The sequence below is a fragment of the Arvicanthis niloticus genome, chromosome 4 (genome assembly GCF_011762505.2).
Source record: "Arvicanthis niloticus isolate mArvNil1 chromosome 4, mArvNil1.pat.X, whole genome shotgun sequence".
Taxonomy (NCBI): domain Eukaryota; kingdom Metazoa; phylum Chordata; class Mammalia; order Rodentia; family Muridae; genus Arvicanthis; species Arvicanthis niloticus.
Genome location: NC_047661.1, coordinates 62,509,759 through 62,531,286, shown reverse-complemented (window position 1 = coordinate 62,531,286; position 21,528 = coordinate 62,509,759). Strand labels below are relative to the sequence as shown.

The 21,528-nt window shown below is 35.3% G+C and overlaps 1 protein-coding gene across 4 annotated transcripts in view; it reads left to right on the top strand.

Annotated features, from left to right (window-relative positions):
• Positions 1-21,172, top strand: part of Rbm46 (RNA binding motif protein 46) — a 36,459-nt gene extending 15,287 nt beyond the window's left edge. For 2 of the 4 annotated variants that reach the window (XM_034500768.1, XM_034500770.2), the window contains exons 5-6: positions 15,008-15,067; positions 19,194-19,834. In XM_034500768.1, the coding sequence (XP_034356659.1) occupies positions 15,008-15,063 (56 nt within the window). In that variant the 3' untranslated portion in view covers positions 15,064-15,067; positions 19,194-19,834. Of the gene's footprint in view, positions 1-15,007; positions 15,112-19,193 lie in introns of those variants that run through there. The other 2 variants (XM_034500767.2, XM_076932579.1) reach the window with 2 other exon arrangements.
• The last annotated feature ends 356 nt before the right edge of the window (positions 21,173-21,528 follow it).

Below are 21,528 nucleotides of genomic sequence, written 5' to 3'. Positions count from 1 at the left end.
CAAATAAGACCAAAATTCCATTAACTCAACTATGTGTCTTTGGCCCTTAAAGAGGGACTAGGTTTTTTGAAATGTATTGCAAATATATTTCTAGTGGAATTATCTTTTTAAGATTCTTTGATGATCTTAATAATTATCATAATTTTTACTTGATAACACATTTTAATTAGTGGGCTACAAATACTCTGCAGTTAGCATGAATGAAGCAGCTTAATGGAGGACTAGAACCAAAGCACAAACTCCTGTAGTTTCATTCAGCGCCAACACTGTGAATGTAGATGGGGTAAAGTGATTTAGATTCAGTGCCTTCACCTCTGAAATGTCAGGGTTATTTGGACTCTTGAAATTTTTTGAGACTGTAGCTTTTCTTAGCCTAAAACTTGATATGTAGACCAGACTGGTCTTAAACTCACAAGAGATATTTCTGCCTCTCTCTCCTGAGTGCTGGGATTAGAGGAGTGTGCCACCACACCTGGATTTCTTAGGATTCTTTTTATGTCACAATTTATAGTTTTGTTTACATTATTAAAGGGCATGTACAAATATTTGTGCAACAAAAATAACACCTCAGTATATTTATATCTGCCAACATACATATTTGGGTTCTGATAATTTAAAATCAGGAGTTTTTTTCCTAAGAGTTAACCCTTCATTGGCATATTATTTCTTTATTCAATTCAAAGCTTATGTATAACTTTTTTTGAGATAGGGTCTCAGCTGTGTAATTGTGGCTGTCCTGGAACATATTATGTAGACCAGGCTTGCTTCAGACTCATGGAAATCTTCCTTCCTCGGCCTCCCGTATTCTGTGATTCATATATTTTTTTTTTTTATAGCTGAACAACAGTGTGAAAAAGTGAGTTAGTCACCCAGCTCATTTGTGATCAAGCAGCCTTTTGGTTATTTCCTTCCCTGAAATTTCTACTAACCTGCCTGGTCACCCACCTGCCTACCCATCCATCCATCCATCCATCCATCCATCCATCCATCCATCCATCCATCCATCCATCCATCTTTCATATCTGAGAAAGGCTTTCTCTGTAGCCCTGGCTGTCCTGTAGACCAGGCTAGTGTTAAACTCACAAATTTCTACCTACCTCTGCCTCCCAAGTGCTTGGATTAAAGGTGTGTACCACCACTGCCCAGCATCCTGTAAATTACAGTCAAACCAAGATTATAAAACAGTTATGTAGAAGTTTAGAAACATTTTTATGATAGTATCTAGAAAACTAGTCTTAAAGAATATCAGGGCTACAATTGTTGTGTAGTTAAATTTATTAACTTCTTAAAGTGGTTTTCTGTGATTATGCTTATAAAATTAAATTACCTTAAACTTTTATAGTATAATTTCTTAGTATCTTTGTATAGTGTGTGGTGTGGTGTGTGGTGTGTGTGTGTGTGTCTATGTCTTTGTGTCTGCAACTGCCATGGTCATCAGAATAATAGTCTGCAGGAGGCAAGAAGGTAGTTTTGTTCAAAATGACTAAGTAGTCTGTATTGGCTAAAACTTAAGGAGACTGATTCAGAGTATTATTTTAGGTGAAAAATTCCCTGGTGATAATGAATTCAATCCTATGTGCACAGTAAAGTTTAAGACTTTATTCTGCCTTTCAAAGTCACTGCACTCATATGCACAGACCTAATATACACATATTTGAAACTTTGTGGAATGCATACACACACACACACACACACACACACACACACACACACACACACACGATACAAAGATACTAAGAAATTATACCATAAAAGATAAAGATAATTTAATTTGTAAGCATAATCATAGACAATATGGATTTGGGTGAGTATGCGGACCTCACAGACAGTGCAAATATCACCAAGCTGTAAAGCATGTCCATTCGCAGCCTTCTGGGCAAATGGCAGGTAACATTCCTGTTTCCCCTAGTACTTATTATCTGTGTACACAAGACCTCTGTCCCTCCAACATCTGTCAAACATATTCCTAAATGTCTTGCTTTAATATATTTATTTTCAACAGTAGCTATTTTGTATTGATAATTGATTTTCTAATTTTGCCATTTAGCTTATATAATAGTTTAAAAATTTCCCTCATATTAAATATTCAAGTAGATTACAACACAGGGTGGATATTAACATCAATTCATAGTTCTGCCACATGGTGTCGCTAAAATTCATGATTTAAGGAGCTTTAACATGAATATTTTTAATGTTTTTATTTTAAACTCCCTTGTTTTCTTTTTGATTTTGTGCCTCACATACTAGTATGAGACATGAAAAATATCTTTCTTCAGCCTGTCATTTCTGCTTAATTATTATTTAATATGCAACAACAGTTTATGCTGAGGCAATGTAATGTTCATAGCAAGTTATACTTGAACTATAAAACCTGCATTGGATTTTTATATAGGCAGTAGCTCATACTTTATGGAAATAATTTGCTGTGTAACTGAATATAACATTTTGTATTGATTTGACCCAATAATCCCAGTATTCATAATACACTGATAGTATAATTATTTGTATAAAATTCTCTCTGTAATTTATACTAAAAAGTATGTAGGATGGGGGCAGGAAAGATGGCTGAGGTGAAGAGTGCCTGCTGCTCTTCCAGAGGGCCCCCAGGGCTTTATCCTCAGAACCCTTGTCAGGGGGCTCACAGCAACTCCAAGGATCCACCATCACCCTCTTTAGGCTTTCAAGGTCACTGCAGCCACATACACAGACCTAAATACACATAACTTTTAAAAGCTCATTAGATTAGGGCTGGTTGTATAGTTTAGTTGTACCCTTCAATCTTATGAGTCTTGTCTGCTGTACAGTTCCCTTCTGCCCAGAAAAAGTGTGTAGGTCCACAATCATTACAAACCATTAACTGGTTGTAATTATATTGTCTGATAATTTGTTAGTTGTTCATGGAACCATCCTTTTGTTGTGTGTTTAAAATAATGTAACTTGGGACTTGGATGCTCTCTCAGTGGAGAGATGCTAGTTTTGCAGAGGATGTGGGTTTCCTCCATGGAGGCTCAGCCATCTGCCCCTCCAATCCCAGAAGATCACCTCTCCCTTCTGTCCTGTCCAGGCACTAGGCTCATGGTACACACACTCTAAAGGTCAACACTGACCTAAAAATAAAAGCAAATAACATTTAAAAGTAAGTGTGTGTGTGTGTGTGTGTGTGTGTGTGTGTGTGTGTGTATGAACCACAGTAGTTGACAAATTAACATGAATTAGTAAAAATTGTCAACCCAGGATAGAGAACTTTAGCTTTCTTTTTTTTTTTTTTAACTATAGGAGCTGTCCACGGTTATTTTACTTGTCTTGTGGTTTTGAGTGTCCTTTATTATATTTTAAGTGATATATATATGCACACATATATACATATATATATATATTTCTTTTAACAATTTTTGATAACTCTGTTTTGCTTGTAGATTATTTTAAGTACATGAGCCTGTTAACTTATTTTTTCACATTTATTTTATTAGTACACGTTCATGTCTGCTTGTTCACTGGTCCAAACTATACAACCCATGAATGTTATACAACTGGCAGCATATGTGTCATATATGTGGATAGCTTTACTCCCTTCTTCTCTCCTCAATTGTTTTTTTTGTTTTTTTGTTTTTTTTTTTGTTTTTTTTTTTTTTGGTGGGGGGAGCTGAAGAGGGAGCAATTCTGTACTTACTAGGTTTGTTAAAAATTGGGAACACAGAATTGATAAGGTTCAGGTGAGCCATTATGAACCTTCAGTAGACAAGATTGGAATTGTGTATGACACTAAAAAAAAATAAAGTATTTTACAGTGTTAAGATTAGAGCAGAGAAATGTCTGAACTTAATGGGATCTGACCCAAGAGAAAAAATTGTTTGATGGATTTCATTGTATGAAATTTAGGTGTACTATATATGAACATAGTGATTCCAGAACATGGGAAAATTATGTTTTTCTTTAAATTTTAGTGGGAAAGAGGAGAGTCTTAAGCAAAAATATGATTATATGCTCTGTAAAGTACTCCTAGTTCATAGGGGCTTTACAAATATGAAGAGGTCTTCCTCTGTTGTTTGTTTTGCCTGTGATATACTTAATATTCTTGTTTTTAGTTCTCATTCTGAAATAATATATAGGTAGATATCTGTCACTTTCCTCAATTAGGTACCAGCATTTAAAAAAAATCTTCTCTAAATTCTGTCAGGTGGTGGAGCAATGGTTCAGGTCTTAAGAGTGTTTATGCAGTCACAAGAAACTGAGTTGGGATTCCAGCATCCGCAGAATGAGCTTAGTGCTTGGGGAACACCTGTAACAGCTCCAAAAGATGTATTTTGGTGCATCTTTATGTGCACAGGCACATGTGTACACTAATGCTTACATATACACAGATAAACTTTTAAAGGGCCATTGATAGATGGATTGATTGTGTGATTTGTGCTATAACCAGAGAGTTGCTGCATTAACTAACATTGGTTGAGGCAGATGACCAGGCTCTCTCATAAATGTTTGACGACTCAGAAAACATCTCAGTGATGACAAGTACTCTGTGCTGGACTAGGGAAATTATCCCATTTTTTTAAATATACAGTAAATCCCCTTTAAAAAGCAAGAATGATTAACAATCATAACTAAGTAGATCATGTTTTTAAAAATTAGATATGATTATGAGTTAGAAGAAAAATTTGAAAGGATATAAAAGGAACTTATGCCTTTAATTTTTTCTATTTATGAATGTGAGTTTTCATTTTCTAAATTATATAACTTGTCTGTCTATATTATATACATTTCTTAGTTTGGCCATTTTTATTATTAAATATTTATAGTGGCAAAAATGAAAGCAAGCAAATGCTTGGATTGGTTTTTTGTTGTTGTTGTTGTTTGGTTGGTTTTTGTTCTAAATCAAATTCTGAACCAAATCATTCTGATCTGCAGTATCAAATTAGTATAATTCAAAGCAAAACAGAGTTACATGATATCTAGACTATATAATTGTGTATGGCCAAGAATATGTGGCATGTTTGCTTGGAGTTCCTCAGTCTAGGTAAACCTTGACAGCTGGTGATGGGTAAGAAATTACCCCAATAAATTGTGAGTTAAGTTGGACCAGCACACCTGTGAATCAGCCTCATACTTGACACTAAATTGAGGTACTCCTCATAGGTTTTGGTTTTCCTTTAAATGACATTTTAAGAATTGTTATTATCTTTTTTTATGCTAAAAGCATAGTTGTAATTGATGATGATTTAAATTTAAATTCCAGTAAATTTTTCTGTTGTTCTCATTTAAATTAAAGATTTAAACTAAATTATAAAACTCCAGTTGAGTAGATATCAGGCATGTTATGGAGAGAAAGTGGTTTCTGTATAGTGTTTCTATTTCATACCTGCACTGAAAATAACCAATAGAGTTTAAATTGTTTTTATAGTTGGGATCTCTCTTTATATTTCTTTACTTTACATCCCAATCTTAGTTCCCCCCCCCCCACTGGTTCCTCTTTCCCACAGTCCCTCATCCCATTGCCCTCCCCTTCTCTTCTAAGAGAATGGATTCCCCCAGTATTTCTCCACCTAGGCACATCAAGTCTATGTTAGGCTAGTCACTTCTCCCTCTAAGGCCATACAAGTCAGCCATGTTAGAGGAATAGATTCCACAGACAAGCAATAGCTTTAGGGAAAGCCTCTGCTCCAATTGTTTGGGACCCACCTGAAGACTGAGCTGCACATCTCCCACATATTTGTGGGGAATTGGTGTTAGTCCAGCCTGTGTATGTGATTCAGTCTGAGAGTCCCCAAGGATCCAAGTTAGTTGACTTTGTTGGTCTTACTATGAGTTCTTATCCCTTTTGAGGCCCTCAGTCTTTTATTTTTTCATAAGAGTCCCTAAGCTCCATCCACTGTTTGGCTATGGGTCTCTGCATCCCTCTGAGACAGCTGCTGGGTAGAGCCTCTTAGAGGACAGCCATGCTTGCTAGGCTCTTGTCTGCAAGTATAAGATTAATAATGTCAGGGATTGGTGCCTGTCCATGGGATGGGTCTCTAGTTAGGCTGGCCATTCTTTTAGTCTCTGTTCTATCCCCCATCTCTGCTTTTCTGGTAGACAGGATAAATTTTAGGTGGGAAGTTTTGAGGGTGGGTCGGTGTCTGTATCCGTCCACTGGAGTTCCCATCTATGGGAGGTGACCTCTTCAGGTTCCATATCACCAGTGCTGTGAGTTTCAGCTGAGGTCACCCTTATTGATTCTTGAGAAACTCCCATATTCATAGGTCTCTGGCACATCGTCAAGATGCCCCTCACTGCCCCCAAACCCAGCCAGCTACAGATTTCCATTTATTCTTATGGTCATCTGACCATCTCCCCTGTCTTTCTCTATACCTGATCCTGAACCCCCCCTTAACCTCCTCATCTCCTCTTCCACCCAGTCCCCCCCCCCTTCATCTGTCTCCTACAACTATTTTATCTCCTAAGTGAGATTCAAGCATTCTTGCTTGGGCCTTTCCTCCTGTTTAGCTTCTTTGTGTTTGTTGAGTGTAGCAACAAGGTATCCTGTATTTTATGGCTAATAACCACTTATACACCATTCATGTCCTTTTGGTTCTGGATTACCTCACTCAATATTCTAAAGTTCCATGAATTTGCCTGCAAAATTCATGGTATCTTTGTTTTTAATAGCTGAATAGTATTCCATTGTGTTGATGTACCATATTTTGTTTATCCATTCTTCAGTTGAGGGGCATCTAGATTGTTTCTAGTTTTTGGCTATTACAAGTAAAGCACACTTAAGCTGTTGTCCCTGTGGCATAGTAGGGCATCTTTTGGGTATATGTTCTGGAGTAATATACCTAGGTCTTGAGGCAGAACTATTCCAGTTTTCTGAGAAACTGCCAAATTGACTTCCAAAGTGGTTGCATAAACTTGCACTTCTGCCAGCAGTGGAGGAGTGTTCCCCTTTCTCCACATCCTTGCCAGCATGTTCTATCACTTGATTTTCTGATTTTTGCAATTCTGAAAAGTGTAAGACAGAGTCTCAGAGTCGTTTTGATTTGTACTTCCCTGATGACTAGGGACTTGAACATTTCTTTAAGTATTTCTCAGCCATTTGAGATTCCTCTGTTGAGAATTCTCTGTTAAGCTCTGTACCCCATTTTTAAATTGGCTTACATAGGTTGTTGGTGTCTAACTTATTCATAAATTCTGGATATTAGCCCTCTGTCACATGTAAGGTTGGTGAAGATTCTTTCTCAATCTGTAGGCTGCCATTTTGTCCTAATGACAGTTTTCTTTGCCTTACAGGAGCTTTTCAGCTGCATGAGGTCCCTTTTGTCAATTGTTGATCTTAAAACCTGAGCCATAGGTGTTCTGTTCATGAAATTGTCTTCTGTACCGATGCATTCAAGGGTATTTCTTACTTTGTCTTGTATGAGATATAGTGTATCTGGTTTAAGTTTAGGTCCTTGATTCACTTGGACTTCTATTTTTTTCAGGGTGATAGATATGGATCTACTTAATTTTTCTACATGTAAATATCCAGTTAGACCAGCAACATTTGTTGAAGATGCTTTCTTTTTTTCCATTGTATATTTTTGGCTTCTTTATGAAAAATCAAGTGTCCATAGCTGTGTGGGTTATTTCTGGGTCTTTGATTTGATTCTGTTGATCAATGGGTCTGTTACTGTACCAGTACCAGTTTTTATTATTCTGTAGCACAGCTTGAGGTCAGGGATAGTGATTCCTTCTGAATTTCTTTTATTGTTCAGGATGGTTTTGGCTATCCTGGATTTTTTGTTGTTCTACATAAAGTTAGAATTGCTCTTTTAAAGACTATACATATTGTGTTAGAATTTTGATGGGAATTGCATTGAATCTGTAGATTGCTTTTGGTCAGGTGGCCACTTTTACTGTGTTTATTCTACCAATGCATGAGCATGGAAAATCCTTCCATCTCCTCATATCTTATTCAGTTTCTTTCTTCATGAACTTGAAGTTCCTGTCATACAGATCTTTCATTTGCTTGGTTAGAGTTACACCAGGATATTTTGTATTATTTGTTGGTTGGTGTTGTTTTCCTAATTTCTTTCTCAGCCTGTTTATCATTTGTATAAAGGAGGGCTACTGATTTCTTTGAGTTAGTTTTGTATCCAGTCACTTTGCTGAAGGTGTTTTTCAACTGTAGGAGTTCTCTGGTAGAATTTTCAGGTCACTTATGTATTCTATCATATCATCAGAAAATAGCAATACTTTGACTTCTTCCTTGTCAATTTGTTTCCTCTTGATCTTGTTTAGTTGTCTTATTGTTCTGCCTAGAACTTCAAGTTGAAGGTCTATTGAATAGATAGGAAGAGAGTGGGCAGCCTTTTCATATACCTCCTTTTAATGAAATTGCTTTAAGTTTTTCTCCATTTAATTTGATATTGGCTATTGGCTTACTGTATATGATTTTTATTACATTTAAGTATGCTTAGGTATGTTTGAGTATCCCTGATTTCTCTAAGATTTAACATAAAGGGCTTTTGGATCTTATCAAAGGCTTTTTTAGCATCGAATGAGATGATCATGTGAATTTTTTTTTCAGTTTATTTATATTACATTAGTAGGTTTTCATATATTGAACCACCCCTGCATCACTGAGATGGAGCCTACTTGATCATGATGGATGATGTATTAATGTGTTTGAGAGTATTTTATTGAGTAGCTTTTCATCAGTGTTCATCAGAGAAGTTGATCTGAAATTCTCTTTGAGTTTTTGAATGGTTTAGGTGTCAGGATAACTATGGCTTCATAGAGTGGATTTGGCAGTGTTCCTTCTGTTTCTATTTTATGGAATAGTTTGAGGCATATTGGTATTAGTTCTTCTTTGAAGATCTGGTAGAATTCTGCACTAAAACCATCTATTCCTGGGCTTTTTTGGTGAAAGAACTTTCTAATTTCTTTATGGAGACACTTAATGCTATGAACTCTCATCTTAGTACTGCTTTCATTATGACCCATAAATTTGTGTATGTTGTACACATTTTTATTTTATATAAGTATGTTATACTTCATTTTTATTAAATTTTAGAAAGTCTTTAATTTTTTCTTATTTTTCCTCTGACCCAAAGATTATTGAGTAGAGAGTTACTCAGTTTCCATGAGTATGTAGGCTTTCTATTGTTGTTGAAGTACAGATTTAATCATGGCAGTCTGGTAAGATATAAGATGTTATTTCAGTTTTCTTGTATCTGTTAGGGCTTGCTTTGTACCTTAACTGTATGGTCAATTTTGGAGAATGATTCCTGAGGGGCTGGGAAGAAAGTATATTCTCTTGTGTTTGGGTGAAAAAAAATCTATAAATGTCTGTTAGGAGCATTTGTCTGGATAACATGTCAACTGGTGAAAATAGGGTGTTGAAGTCTCCCACTATTAATTTGTGGGGATCAATGTACAATTTTACTTTTAAAAATGTTTCTGTTGCAAGTGTTTGGGACATAGATGTTCAGGATTAAGATATCATCATGTTACATTTTCCTTTGATGAGTATGAAATGCCCTTCTCTATCTCTTTTCATTAATTTTGGTTGAAAGTCTATTTTATTAGATATTAAAATGGCTACTGCAGCTTGCTTCTTCGGTCTGTTTTGTTGGAATACTTTTTTCCCAACCCTTTACTTTGAGGTAAATGTCTATCTTTATTGCTAAGGTGTGTTTTTTTTGTATGTAGAAGAGTGATGGATCCTGTTTTTGTATCCATTCTGTTAGCCTATGTCTTATTGGTGAATTGTGTCCATTAAGAGATGTTATTTTGATGGTGGTGGTGGTAGTATATGTGTGTGTTTATGTGTGCTTCCCTTGTTTTTGTTTATAAATAAACTTATAAATAAGCTTTTATGTATTTCTTGTGGGTTTTTTGGATATAGTTAATCCTCTTTGGGTTGGAGTTTTCCTTCTAGTGTTTTCTGTAGGGCTGGATTTGTGCATAGATATTGTTTTGAAATATTGAATTTTCTCTTTCTGTAGTAGTGAAGAGTTTTTCTGGGTATAGTAGTTTAGGTTGGCATCTGTGGTTCTTTTAGAGGTTACAAGATCCAGGGCCTTCTAGCTTTTAAGAGTCTCTGTTGAGAAGTTGGGTGTAATTCTCATAGGGCTGCCTTTGTATAGCTCCTGACCTTTTTATCTTGCCGCTTTTAATCTTCTTTGTTCTATAGATTTTGTGTTTTGGTTATTCTGTGGTAGGAGGATTTTTGTTGCGGGAGATATTAGAAACAATCAGCAGTTTCTGCACTACTGCTGGTAGTGGCGGCTTCTCAGCCAAGTTCCCACGCTGTAGCTGACACCGGCCGGAGCTCCAGAATCTCTCCACCCAGCTCTCTGAAGTTACCACTGGCAGGTCACTACCACGCTATTCCTGTGCTTCAACCCCCCACGGCCTTTGAGGAGCACATCACGCAAACCGAGGCTTTGCTGCCTTACCTTTCTCTCTCGATCTAGATGGAGTTGCCTTGAGAAGAAAAACACCACACAGAGTTACAGTGGTAACTCAATCTCTGGGCACAACAACTCAGTCCTAGTCTTGTAAGCCTATGCAATCTAATCCTCTAGTGGATAATCCTTGTGGATCCGCCATGATACCAGGAAACTCTACTACTCCATCTTGTCCATGGCTCAACTCCGTCCAAAAGGACCCTCTCACTCCTCCTCCTCCTCTCTTCCCATGTCCAGCCCAGAGGCACCAAGTGATTGGCTCTATTATTCATTAGGGGATTGGTTCACAAGAAGTCTCCTGAGTATGTGACTCACTCCTTGTCGCAGCCCCTCCCAGGAGAGCAGAAATTAGCATCAAAATGCAGGCAGCACAGAGCCACCCACAAGAGATTTTCTTTTCTGTTTCAGTCTGATTGGTGTTCTATAAGCTTCTTGTATGTTTATAGCCATCTCTTTAGGTTGGGAAAGCTTTCTCCTATGATTTTGTTGGGAATATTTTGTGGTTCATGGAGCTGGGACTCTTCACCTTCTTCTATTCCTATTATTTAGGTTATGTCTCTTCATGGTATCCAAGGTTTTCTGGCTGTTTTTATGTCAGTAATTTTTTAGATTAAACATTTTATTTGATGTATCATTTTTTTTTTCTGTGTATCTAGGCCTGAGATTCTATCTTTTGTCTCCTGTGTTCTGGTGATGCTGCATCTGTTGTTCTGTTCTCTTCCCTAGGTTTCCATCTCCAGGATTCCCTCAGTTTGTGGGTTTTGTTTTGTTTTGTTTTCCTTCTATGTCCAGTTTTCAGGGCTTGAACCGTTTTATTTTTTCCCTTCACATGTTTAATTGTATTTTTCTGTATTTCTTTATGGGATTTATTCATTTCCTCATTAAAGACCTGTATCATCTTTAAGACTGGTTTATGGTCATTTTCCTGTGCTTTTGTTGTGTTAAGTTTTCCAAGGATTGCTATAGTAGGGTAGCTGTGCTCTGATAGTGTTATATTGCCCTTGGCTTTTGTTGATTGTGTTCTTTTGAGGGCCTTTAGCCATTTGGAGGGCTTTAGTCCCTGGGTGTTTCTGTTGTAGTAGGTATTGAGAGGGAGCCTAATGTCTATGATACTGGTGTGACAGGCCTCTGACAGGTATTCTTGGGCTGTGTGGCTCCCGATCAGCAGGTCTATTGAAGGTAGGCATAGAGGTCTTGGGAGGTCTGCCAGGCATTGCAGGTGGCTTAGGGCATCTGGGGGTGCTCTAGAGGACTCAGTGGGCAAAGAAGATAGGTTGGGGGAATGGACTCTCACATGTTTGCTTCTGTTCAGCAAGTCTGATGAAGGTAGGAGGAGAAGTGGCAGCATAATTGGGATCTTACTCTATATGTTGTGTGGCTTGATAACCTCTTACAATCAGTGATTTTGTATTTTGTTACAATTATATATTATGAACATTTTTTATATAAATGAAAGGTGTTATTTATACTAGCTATTCATTACATGTAAACTACGTGTACAGAGTTTGTCATCTTAGTGATACCATGTGTGTATTTACTGCCCACCTGAGAATGCTTCCTTCAGACATTACCTTCTTTTCTTCCATAATTTAGCCATATTTCTTGTTTGTTAATTTTTACGTTCTTGAATTCTTTACATTTTATTATGTTTGTTCTGATTCTTTAACATGCTTCTGGAGATGATGTGGTGTTTTGTAGCAGTTTTGCTCACTTGCTGTTACTTATTTTTATTTGAGAAAGGGTCTAATGTACTCCAGGATGTCCTCAGTTGCTATGTAAAGGATGACCTTCTCCTGCCATTGGGATTAGAGGCATGTACTACTATAGCTGCTTTATGTGGTGCTGAGGTATGAACCCAGGGCTTTATGCTTGCTGGGTAAACAATCTACCAACCGAGGCTCACCCCAGCCCTACTCGCTGTTAGGAATGCAAGCATCCCATGGAATGCCATCCTTTGCTTCCAGGACTTCTGTTGTTGCTGTCAGGCTTGTACGTTTTGGGTAATGATGAGATGATGATTCTTGTACATAGTATTTTTAGTGATCATTTGCCTTCCATTTCACTTGATATAGTAAAGTTATGTTTTTAAAAATTTAGTGGACTGTGCTGAACAGTTTTCCAAAATGAATTTTTCCAATTCATACTTTGTTAGCAGTGTATGGGAATTTTAGTAGTTTCATAGTTTGGCCAATACTTTAATATATCAACAGCCTTTTTTTGTTTTGTTTTGTTTTTTGAGACAGGGTTTCTCTGTGTAGCCTTGGCTGTCCTGGAACTCACTCTGTAGACCAGGCTGGCCTTCAACTTAGAGATCCTCTCTGCCGTTGCCTCTCGAGTACTGGGATTAAAGGCATGTGCCACTACCACCTGGCTAATATCAGTATTATTAATTTTGGAAATTGTGGCTATAATACAATGTTGTCTCTTTCAGATTGAATATAAACTTTTACTGGCAAACATTTTTATGTGGCTTATAGGTTATTAAGTTGTCCTCTTGAAGTATGTTCTAAATTCTGTCCCTTTTAATAGTTTACCTGCTTTTCTCTGTCACTTATTTATAGATACTTTGTAGGATATATATTTTATAAAACCCTTTGCACTGTGGCTTCTTTTGTCTTCATGGTAAAACTTGAGAAAACAGAAGTTTTTCATTTTAATATAATTCTATTTATTAGTCTTTTAAAGTTAATGTCATCTGTGTCTTATGTCAAATCATGAAAAATTGTTCTTTATCTTTTTTTTCCTTTTGTATTCAGGGATTTCTAGATTCAGGTTGTTCACAAACTCCCTGTGTAGCAGAGAATGATGAACTTGGCCTTGTGCAGGCAAGAGTAGCACTTTACCAAACTAAACTTATTCTCAGCCTTCTTATATTATCTTCTTCACTTGTTTACTTTATGTGCATGTATATGATGTATATGTGAATGTGGGGATGCGAGTGGCATGCCTTTAGAGGTCCTAGCCTCTATAAACATGTCAATATACATTGACATGTTTCCCCTCTAGTTTAGATATTTCAGCTGCATTACATATTTGATCCATTAATTTTTTTTTTTTTGGTGCAGTGTGAAAGACTTTAGTTTTATCCTGTAACATAGATTTCCAGTTTCTTGTCACTGTCTTACCTCTGACACACACTAGCAAGCACTTCTGTCAAGAATGAGCTTATTTCTGGGTCCTGTATTTTTACCTTGTTCTGCATGTGGACTTCTGGGCCACTGTCAAGACATAATTATTTTAATATTCAGGTTTGAAAATTTATTATCTAACTAACTAAAGATCTGTTTTTCTTGACTGCTTTTTCTGTTGGCTTTAGTGATCTAGTTTATTTTCTAGTATTATTAGTTTTTATTGAATGCCAGATATTGCAAATAAAAAATTATAGAGAATTTGAAGTCTAACTGATACTACCTTTCTTTAGAGAGGAGTAATTTCCTTATCATGGAGATGCTTTATCACATCACAAAATGGCCTTATTCCTAACTGGAATTGAGACACTTTGTAAGTTCAGTCATGTTCTAGTTTGCTGTCTCCTTCAGTTCAGTGTAGTCTGCTGCTCTACTTGAGGTCAGTTTTACCAGGATAGCTCCTCCCCATTTTGTTACCTCTGAGCTTCAGTACTTTTTCTGTGTATTAGAACTTCCTGCTGTTTGTCTTTACCCTTTTGAAAATTGACCAATCATTATAAGGACAAGAACATTTCTCAAAGAAAAGCATATTAATTTAGATTTTCAATGTGCCTTAAGATCATGGCTCTATAATTTGTTATCATCTTAGCTGTTATCAATGATTTTAGATAGGTGTTTTGTGTCTAAAAATAGTTGATGAATGTTACCTAACCTAGTTCATCCTGTGGTAACCAGTTATTTTTGACATTTTTAAATTGTATTATCTTTAAAATACTATTTAAAACTCTGCAGTGTTTTTGGAGATCATCAGACATGGCTTACTTGTGCACTATTGTATGCAGTTTCGTAGCACGGAGTTGTATGTATACTCTTGATGGGAAGGTTCCAGGCATATGAAATGACAGCTAAAATGAGTGGATGTGACACTGGAGCTGTGTGTGCTTTTAGTAGTTTCCTTGGGAAAGTGACATGCCAAGTAGGTTTTGAAGTTTAATATTATTTTGGTAATCTGTCTCTTCTGAAAACAAGAAGGAAGTGATACTTCATTTATAAGTAACTAACTACAAAACATTTACAGTTTCTGAGTTTGCTTAGGTTTTTCATCTTTTCTGAAATCATGCAGCCTCACTTATTTTTTTTAAATCCTTTATCTTTGTAGGGGTGTATTTTCAAATACACTGATTAGTAAGAACTTAATTGACTTAGAAATGTTTTTTTCTGATGATGTACTAACTCATGATTTTCATTTAGATATCAGAATACTGTTATCTTTGTTCATCTTTTCAGAGTCCAACTATGACTGACACCTGTTTGCCAATTGTCCCTCTTTCTCCATTTTTTTCTGATTTACCAATCAAAAAGTTTTAAAGTTATCAAGGATTCCATGCACTTCCAAGATAGGGATAACATCAGTCTAAAGACTCAACTCTTTTCTGTCTTCACTGCTTACAGACAGGGAACACAGTCTCTTCAGCCTGGACCTGTGTAGAAGAATTTGGAGGAAATAAGCAGGTAAGAAAACATCTCTTAGGAATATTGTGGTATATTTAGTTTTCAGAAATGCAATTTTAAGCTAATCCTCTCATGACTATATGGGGAAATGCATAGAATTACCTACTTAAACCCTGTACTTTGTTAACTGTACTAATAGCTTTACTAGGAATAGACTCATTAAGGAAAAAAGTTTTTAAGTTAAATGGCTTTCGGTAATTCAGATGTTTTTAAACCTTTGAGCAAGACAATGTTTTGATATCTAAAATGAACTACTAGGATTTTGAATACTTTTAAATCAGATATGGAGCGAATACTATGTTTTGACTATTTAGTATTTCTCAAACTAAGCTTAGAATGAGATTATTTTTATACGATATTAAAACAATATTTTGACTCTAAATTATTTCCATAAGAATTCATTATTTAGTTTTCTCACCAGGCTATAAGAAAAATTTTAGATGGGGGTGGGGAGGCTTTAAGTGTATGATTTGCCAAAAAATTTTTTACATGTAAAGGAATCAGCCTCTGTATAAGTCTGCGTCCCTGGGTAGGTTATTTCACCATTGTGTGCCTTAATCCACTGTTATCAAGTGAGAGTGCTTGCAGTGATTTTAGAAGATTCATTTGTAACTGATCTTGTATGGTTACTTTGGGCATATGCTAAGCACTAAATGAGTATTACCTAGCATTATTAATGCCTATGAGAAATCTGTTTATTATTCTTGACACTTAAATCTTAGACTCTAAATTTATCCTCACAGATTGTAGCAAAACTGTAGCTTCTAAATAGATCTTAAATCTGCCTAAATTTTAAACACACACTGCGATTTTAGAGCTACCTTCTTTTAATGTCTTATGTTTTAAAGCTTGACTTAGGAAGATTGGTTGTGAGAATTGGTTTACTGGCAACAATGAACCTTGAGAAGAGTTGATGCCTTTATTAATCTAAGTTTGTTCTCTTCACTCTGACCCAGATAACTTTACCTAGTGAGCTACAGTTCTTTCCTGTCCTGAAGCATATACTGGTACAGCACCAGTCATGGGTTTTTGCTCTCAGTAGCTGGCTGCTGTCCAGATGGTTTTAGAAGAACTAGCATTAGAAGGAGTCTGCCAATAGGATCTTTTAGAACACAGAGAGCACGTAGACAACTTCCAATATGGGTTATTTGGTCTTCTTGCTTTCTTTGAAGGGAAAGCAGCTGGATTAGTTTTAGTGTCAATGCATAATTTCTTTACATGTGGCTCCCATTTATCCTTGTTTTTGTGCTAACTTTTGGTCTCTAGAGACCCTTGTTGGTCATGTTCTCTTATAATTTCCTAGTAATGGGGAAGAGGAGACAAAGGGATCAGAATCAAGCCCATCCTTGGGTAAATGGCAAGTGAAAGGATAACCTGGGATACAGGAGACATTGTCCAGGAATATAGAGTAGGAGGGAGGGGAAGAGAGTTGAGAGAAAAGAGAGAGGAGGGAAGAAATCTCTATTATACCAAAACACTTCATGGTTGATTCACCAGTGCAAATGAAATTACAAAAAACCTTGAGTACATAAGCATCGAGAATAGAAGTTGTCTACACAGAGAAACCCTGTCTTGAAAAGCCGAGAGAGAGAGAGAGAGAGAGAGAGAGAGAGAGAGAGAGAATAGAAGTTGTAGAAATAGATACGCTGAAGTCACATCCAGTTTGCTTAAGAGAACAGCACCATTCATTGACTTGACTTTTGTTCTTCTGCCAATTAAAAATGGAGACCTTTGGGGACTTTTTGAGATGCTTTTTTTCAAATATCCCACTAAGATTGGCCAAATACTTTCCTAGGAATTAGGAGATCTAAAAACTTTAACTTTTTTTTTAATTATCTATTTTACTTGTGAGCCCATGGATCTGTCTTGCCTAAATCATCTGTCATTTTGTATCATTGATATGAGTTGAAATTATTTGATTTAAAGACTTGTAAAGTTTTAGCTTGTTCTGTTTTCAATTTTAAAAAGTTTATTATAATCAATAGTCAAAAGACAAAACTAATATTATGCATAATATTATTATGCCAAGAGACTTAGTTAGCATATCTGAACAAATATATGTATAAATATGTAATGATCACATTGTTAATCATAAGAGAATGTAAATTAAAACCACAGTGAAATACAATATTACATATACTGACATAGCTATAATTAAAAGTGCTTGACCAGGTTTGGTAATGCATACTTTTTATCACATTTGGGAGGGAGAAGTAGGAGGAACAGTGCAAATTTGAGGCCAGTCTTTTCTACAAAGTGAATTTCAGGCCAGCTGGTCAGAGTATGATGTGTATAACACCCTCCACTCCCTGTGTGTATGTACTGTCATACCAACTGTTGTGGAATATGTGACCAACAGGCAAATTTTACTATTTGAATGTAAAGTGGTCCCAGTGAAGAACTTGAGAACATAATATCTCTACCCCATGCCCCTGCAGCTCTGTTCTCAGCTATTTACCATTGCAAAGAGAAACCTTCACAAAAGGTTTATATAAGAATGAGCATAGAACATATTTTATTTGTAAGAGAACAGTGTTAGAAAGTTAACATATTCATCAACAAGTGACTGCATAAAAATTATGGCATATTCTTACGGCCATGTAATACTGAATAATGAAGTGGAAGAAATTACTCAAACAGGTAGCATGAATCTTAGAGGTTATATTGAACAAAAGAAGCTAGAAATAGAAATTATTTTTAAAACAATGAAATCCAAAAACATATGAATTAATCCAAGGTGCTAGAAATCAGAATGAGAGCTTGCCTATAGGACCAGTGACTGAAGAGACAGATGATTTGGTTGGTGTGTGTGTGTGTTTTTTTAATCTGTTCATTGTGGATGACGTCGCTTATGTACTTATCAAAATTAAATGAGGTGGATATATCAGGCATATGCCTTCTGTTTGGAAATTGAACCTCTGTTGTAAGTATCCAGACATGAATTACATGAAGTATAAAATTTGAACTCTGAAGTTGGCTCTCTAATATTCATTATAAAGGGTATACAGATCAGTTTGGGTCTGAAATAGGGAGACTGAAGAATCGACGATGTACTTTGAAGAGGAAAAACTGGGACAGGGTGGGGTTGAATGTGAACATGCTTGGAATTTTAACTCATTTGTTCATTTTTCTTCTTGTGCTTTCTGTTTTCTATATGTAAATTACATATAAAAATGTGTATCTACTCCTAGGTTTATTTAGCCATACAGTTTCTCTTTACATTTGACTTAATATCTTATTTGACATGTGTTCTATTTTCTAATCACCCAAATGTTTTTCTGAAAATACTTAGGTTCATAGTGGTTTTAAGAATAGGGTTCACTTATGAAGTGTTTGTAAAATCTTTACAATCATTTAACTGAAGGTTTTCTCTTGCCCAGTTCCCATAGTAATGGCTCATATCATCTTACCCAAATAATATTTTGAGTAAAATTTTAATTTGCAATTTAATGTAGTTTTTTTTAATGAGAATATAGCAGGTAATGTGTGTTTGTTTAAAGCTATATGGTAGAAGGCTGCTAGAATTGCTAACCATTATGCTTGTCACCAGCTATGGAGCTGGCTCTTAAGTCTTCTCCTGGAAATATTTTCTGAGTTCGAATTTTACAAGTAGGCTCTGTTACCTCTTGAATGGATGCAAACTGACATCTATTTGAAAACTGTATTTCCTATATGCTGAAGTCACTTCTAAATCATGTTGTTGATTACTACATTAGTGTAATTTAAAGAGTCAAGTGCATTTGAAGTATGTGGCTACTAAAGGACTGGATTTTCATAATAATCTTCAGCAGGAAAAAACCAGAACATTTTAAATTCTTCATTAATACATAGTAGATCTAATGTTTCAGTTAATATTTGAATTCTTTAACCCTTGGGTAAAGAAGAATCTTTAAAAGAAGAAATAAAGGTGATGTTAGAAAAGCAAATGATTATAAAGTAATTTCTCATTTCAAAATACCTGAAATACTTTGAACATTGCTTTGGACATTTCAAAATATGTTTGTATTTTCTTAAAACAAGCTGCTTTATTGATTGTGGTACCGTTCAGTTAAATTTAATTAGAGTTTTACAATGCTAGCAGTTAAACGTATTTACAACTGATTTTCACTTTTTTTTTCTTAACTAGGTCCTTTCTGATGTTGCTTGAGCTTATTCTCCTGCAGTTGGTCTCATTCCTGTTCGTTAAACATTGTTTTTTGACAACATTAAGTTAATGCTCATGTTATAGACCTCATAGTGAATGATATTAGAGGGTGAAAGCTTGACCTATGTATTAAATGATCTTATTCCATTTCTTCCATTCCAACAAAAGCACAACTTTTTATAAATGATATTTGACAGACACAGTCACCAGTTGGACTTAGGCTGTAGTAAAGAGCATAGTTGAGTTTTTGGAAAGTACAGGATCTACAAATTTGGTCAATAAAACACACACATACAGAATTACTACAATTAAGGAAGCAGGAAATTATTGGTACATAAGATGAACGTTTGTTTGAAATTAATACTTCAAATATAATTGTTTTAATAATTTGGTTAATTTTGGATAATTTTCTATACTATTAAGTTGATAATGGTTTTTGACGTTCTTTTGGTAGAGATGATTCATTTTACTGTTTTGTGGTACCAGTGAGACTCTAATGTTAAATTGATGTTTGGTTGTATGAATATTTGTGTCAGCATTTAAATAATGAAATTTTGGACAGTTTATACCATAAGTTCAGGGGCAAATGCTTATGCTGGTTTGATACCTAATATGGTTTTACCAAAAAAAAAAAAAAAAAAAAAAAAAAAAAGGCGGGGGAGGAGAAAAGAAACTGAATTTACTGTTCTTTTATCTTTTTCTTCATGATCTACCCTTGGTGTCAGATCCAAATTTAAGAGACACTTTTTTTGTTGATTAAAGAGAAATCAGAGGTTCTTTTTTTCTGTGTTAAAAAGAAAAAGATACCCAAAATGCACTGTAGTAAGACCTTTCAAACAGTGTTGTTTAAGGAAAGAACCCTGACTTGCTGTAACTGCTAGTGCTTGCACTGCAGTGATAGTAATCCACCACCATTACAGTATCATCAGGTGTTTAAATGTTAGAACATTATGTTAAAACGTGATTGTCATTTGAATGTTTTGTCTTTTGAATTAAATTTGTGTCCACAAAGATGTGCAGCATAATTGTTCATATATTTATTTACAGACTACAATTTTCGTCGCAGCTCAATAAATAGTCTTTCCCCTGTTAGCGCTACCCTCTCTTCTGGGACTCCCAGCGTGCTTCCTTATACGTCAAGGCCTTATTCTTATCCAAGCTATCCCTTGTCACCAACAATTTCACTTGCTAATGGCAGCCATGTTGGACAACGACTATATATCTCCAATCAGGCCTCATTCTTCTGAAGAAAGTCTGGATATATTAGTATAAACTTTTCTTTGTATAAGGCATGAAAATTAAAATACTGTTGTATTTTAGAATTGGGTTTGCACATTTGACTTTAAAAACAAATATTTTAACATATTAAACAGCTGTAATTCAGAATGACAAGAGTGGTAGGATTTGCAGAAATGTAATTAAAAGTTATTCAGTGATAGCAAGCTACTACTTTTTTTTTTTAAAACTTTGGGGGTTTCTAATTCCCGAGCTTGAAAGGATTTCAGTAGTTTATGTTTTTTTGTATAACAACTTTGTAAAACAGCATTTTACAAATATTGAAGTACTTAAAGACAGTGCTTGTACTAGATTAGATTACCAAGGACCACTATCTGTAGTGGCGTTTGAAACAGTTATGTGACCAGAAGCATCTCACTATTATGTAGAAAGAAATGATGAGACAAAAAAGATTAAGATGCAAATTTTTGGCAGTAGTAATGAGAAATCAGTCTACCATTGTGGTCCTTGAAAGTAAGCAAATATTTTAGTTAATATTTGTTACAGAAATAAATTATAACTTTGTTGTTAATATATTTAAGGTTTTTATAGTTACAATTCATTTATGTTTTGATATTCATTACATTTGTTTACATAAGAAGTGTTAATGTTTTTTAAATGTTGAAATCATGTGTTGTTTAATTTTTATACTTCAAATTCTTCAACATTAAATATATGGCACTACTAACGTGTGTTTTGTTTTTATTAGAATTCTCTCTCACACACAAATATCTCTCATCTTTGAGAACATCTTTTTCTTTGCCAGGTCAACAACAGTTGAGAATCTTAGGCTTGACATCTACATGAGATCAAAGTGTCAGATATAAAGAGAAAAAAGTTTTGTAGAAACAAATCACTTCCATGTGCCAGTAGAAATGTTTTATTGGTACATTCAAGAATTACCCTTTTTTTACTAAAGAATAATTAATGAATTCAGACCATTTTGACCACATTAGTTTATTGCATACATGGATATTTATAGTGAGTTTTTATAGTTGATATCAGCAATTTTATATTTCAAAATATTACCTTTGTTAAACTC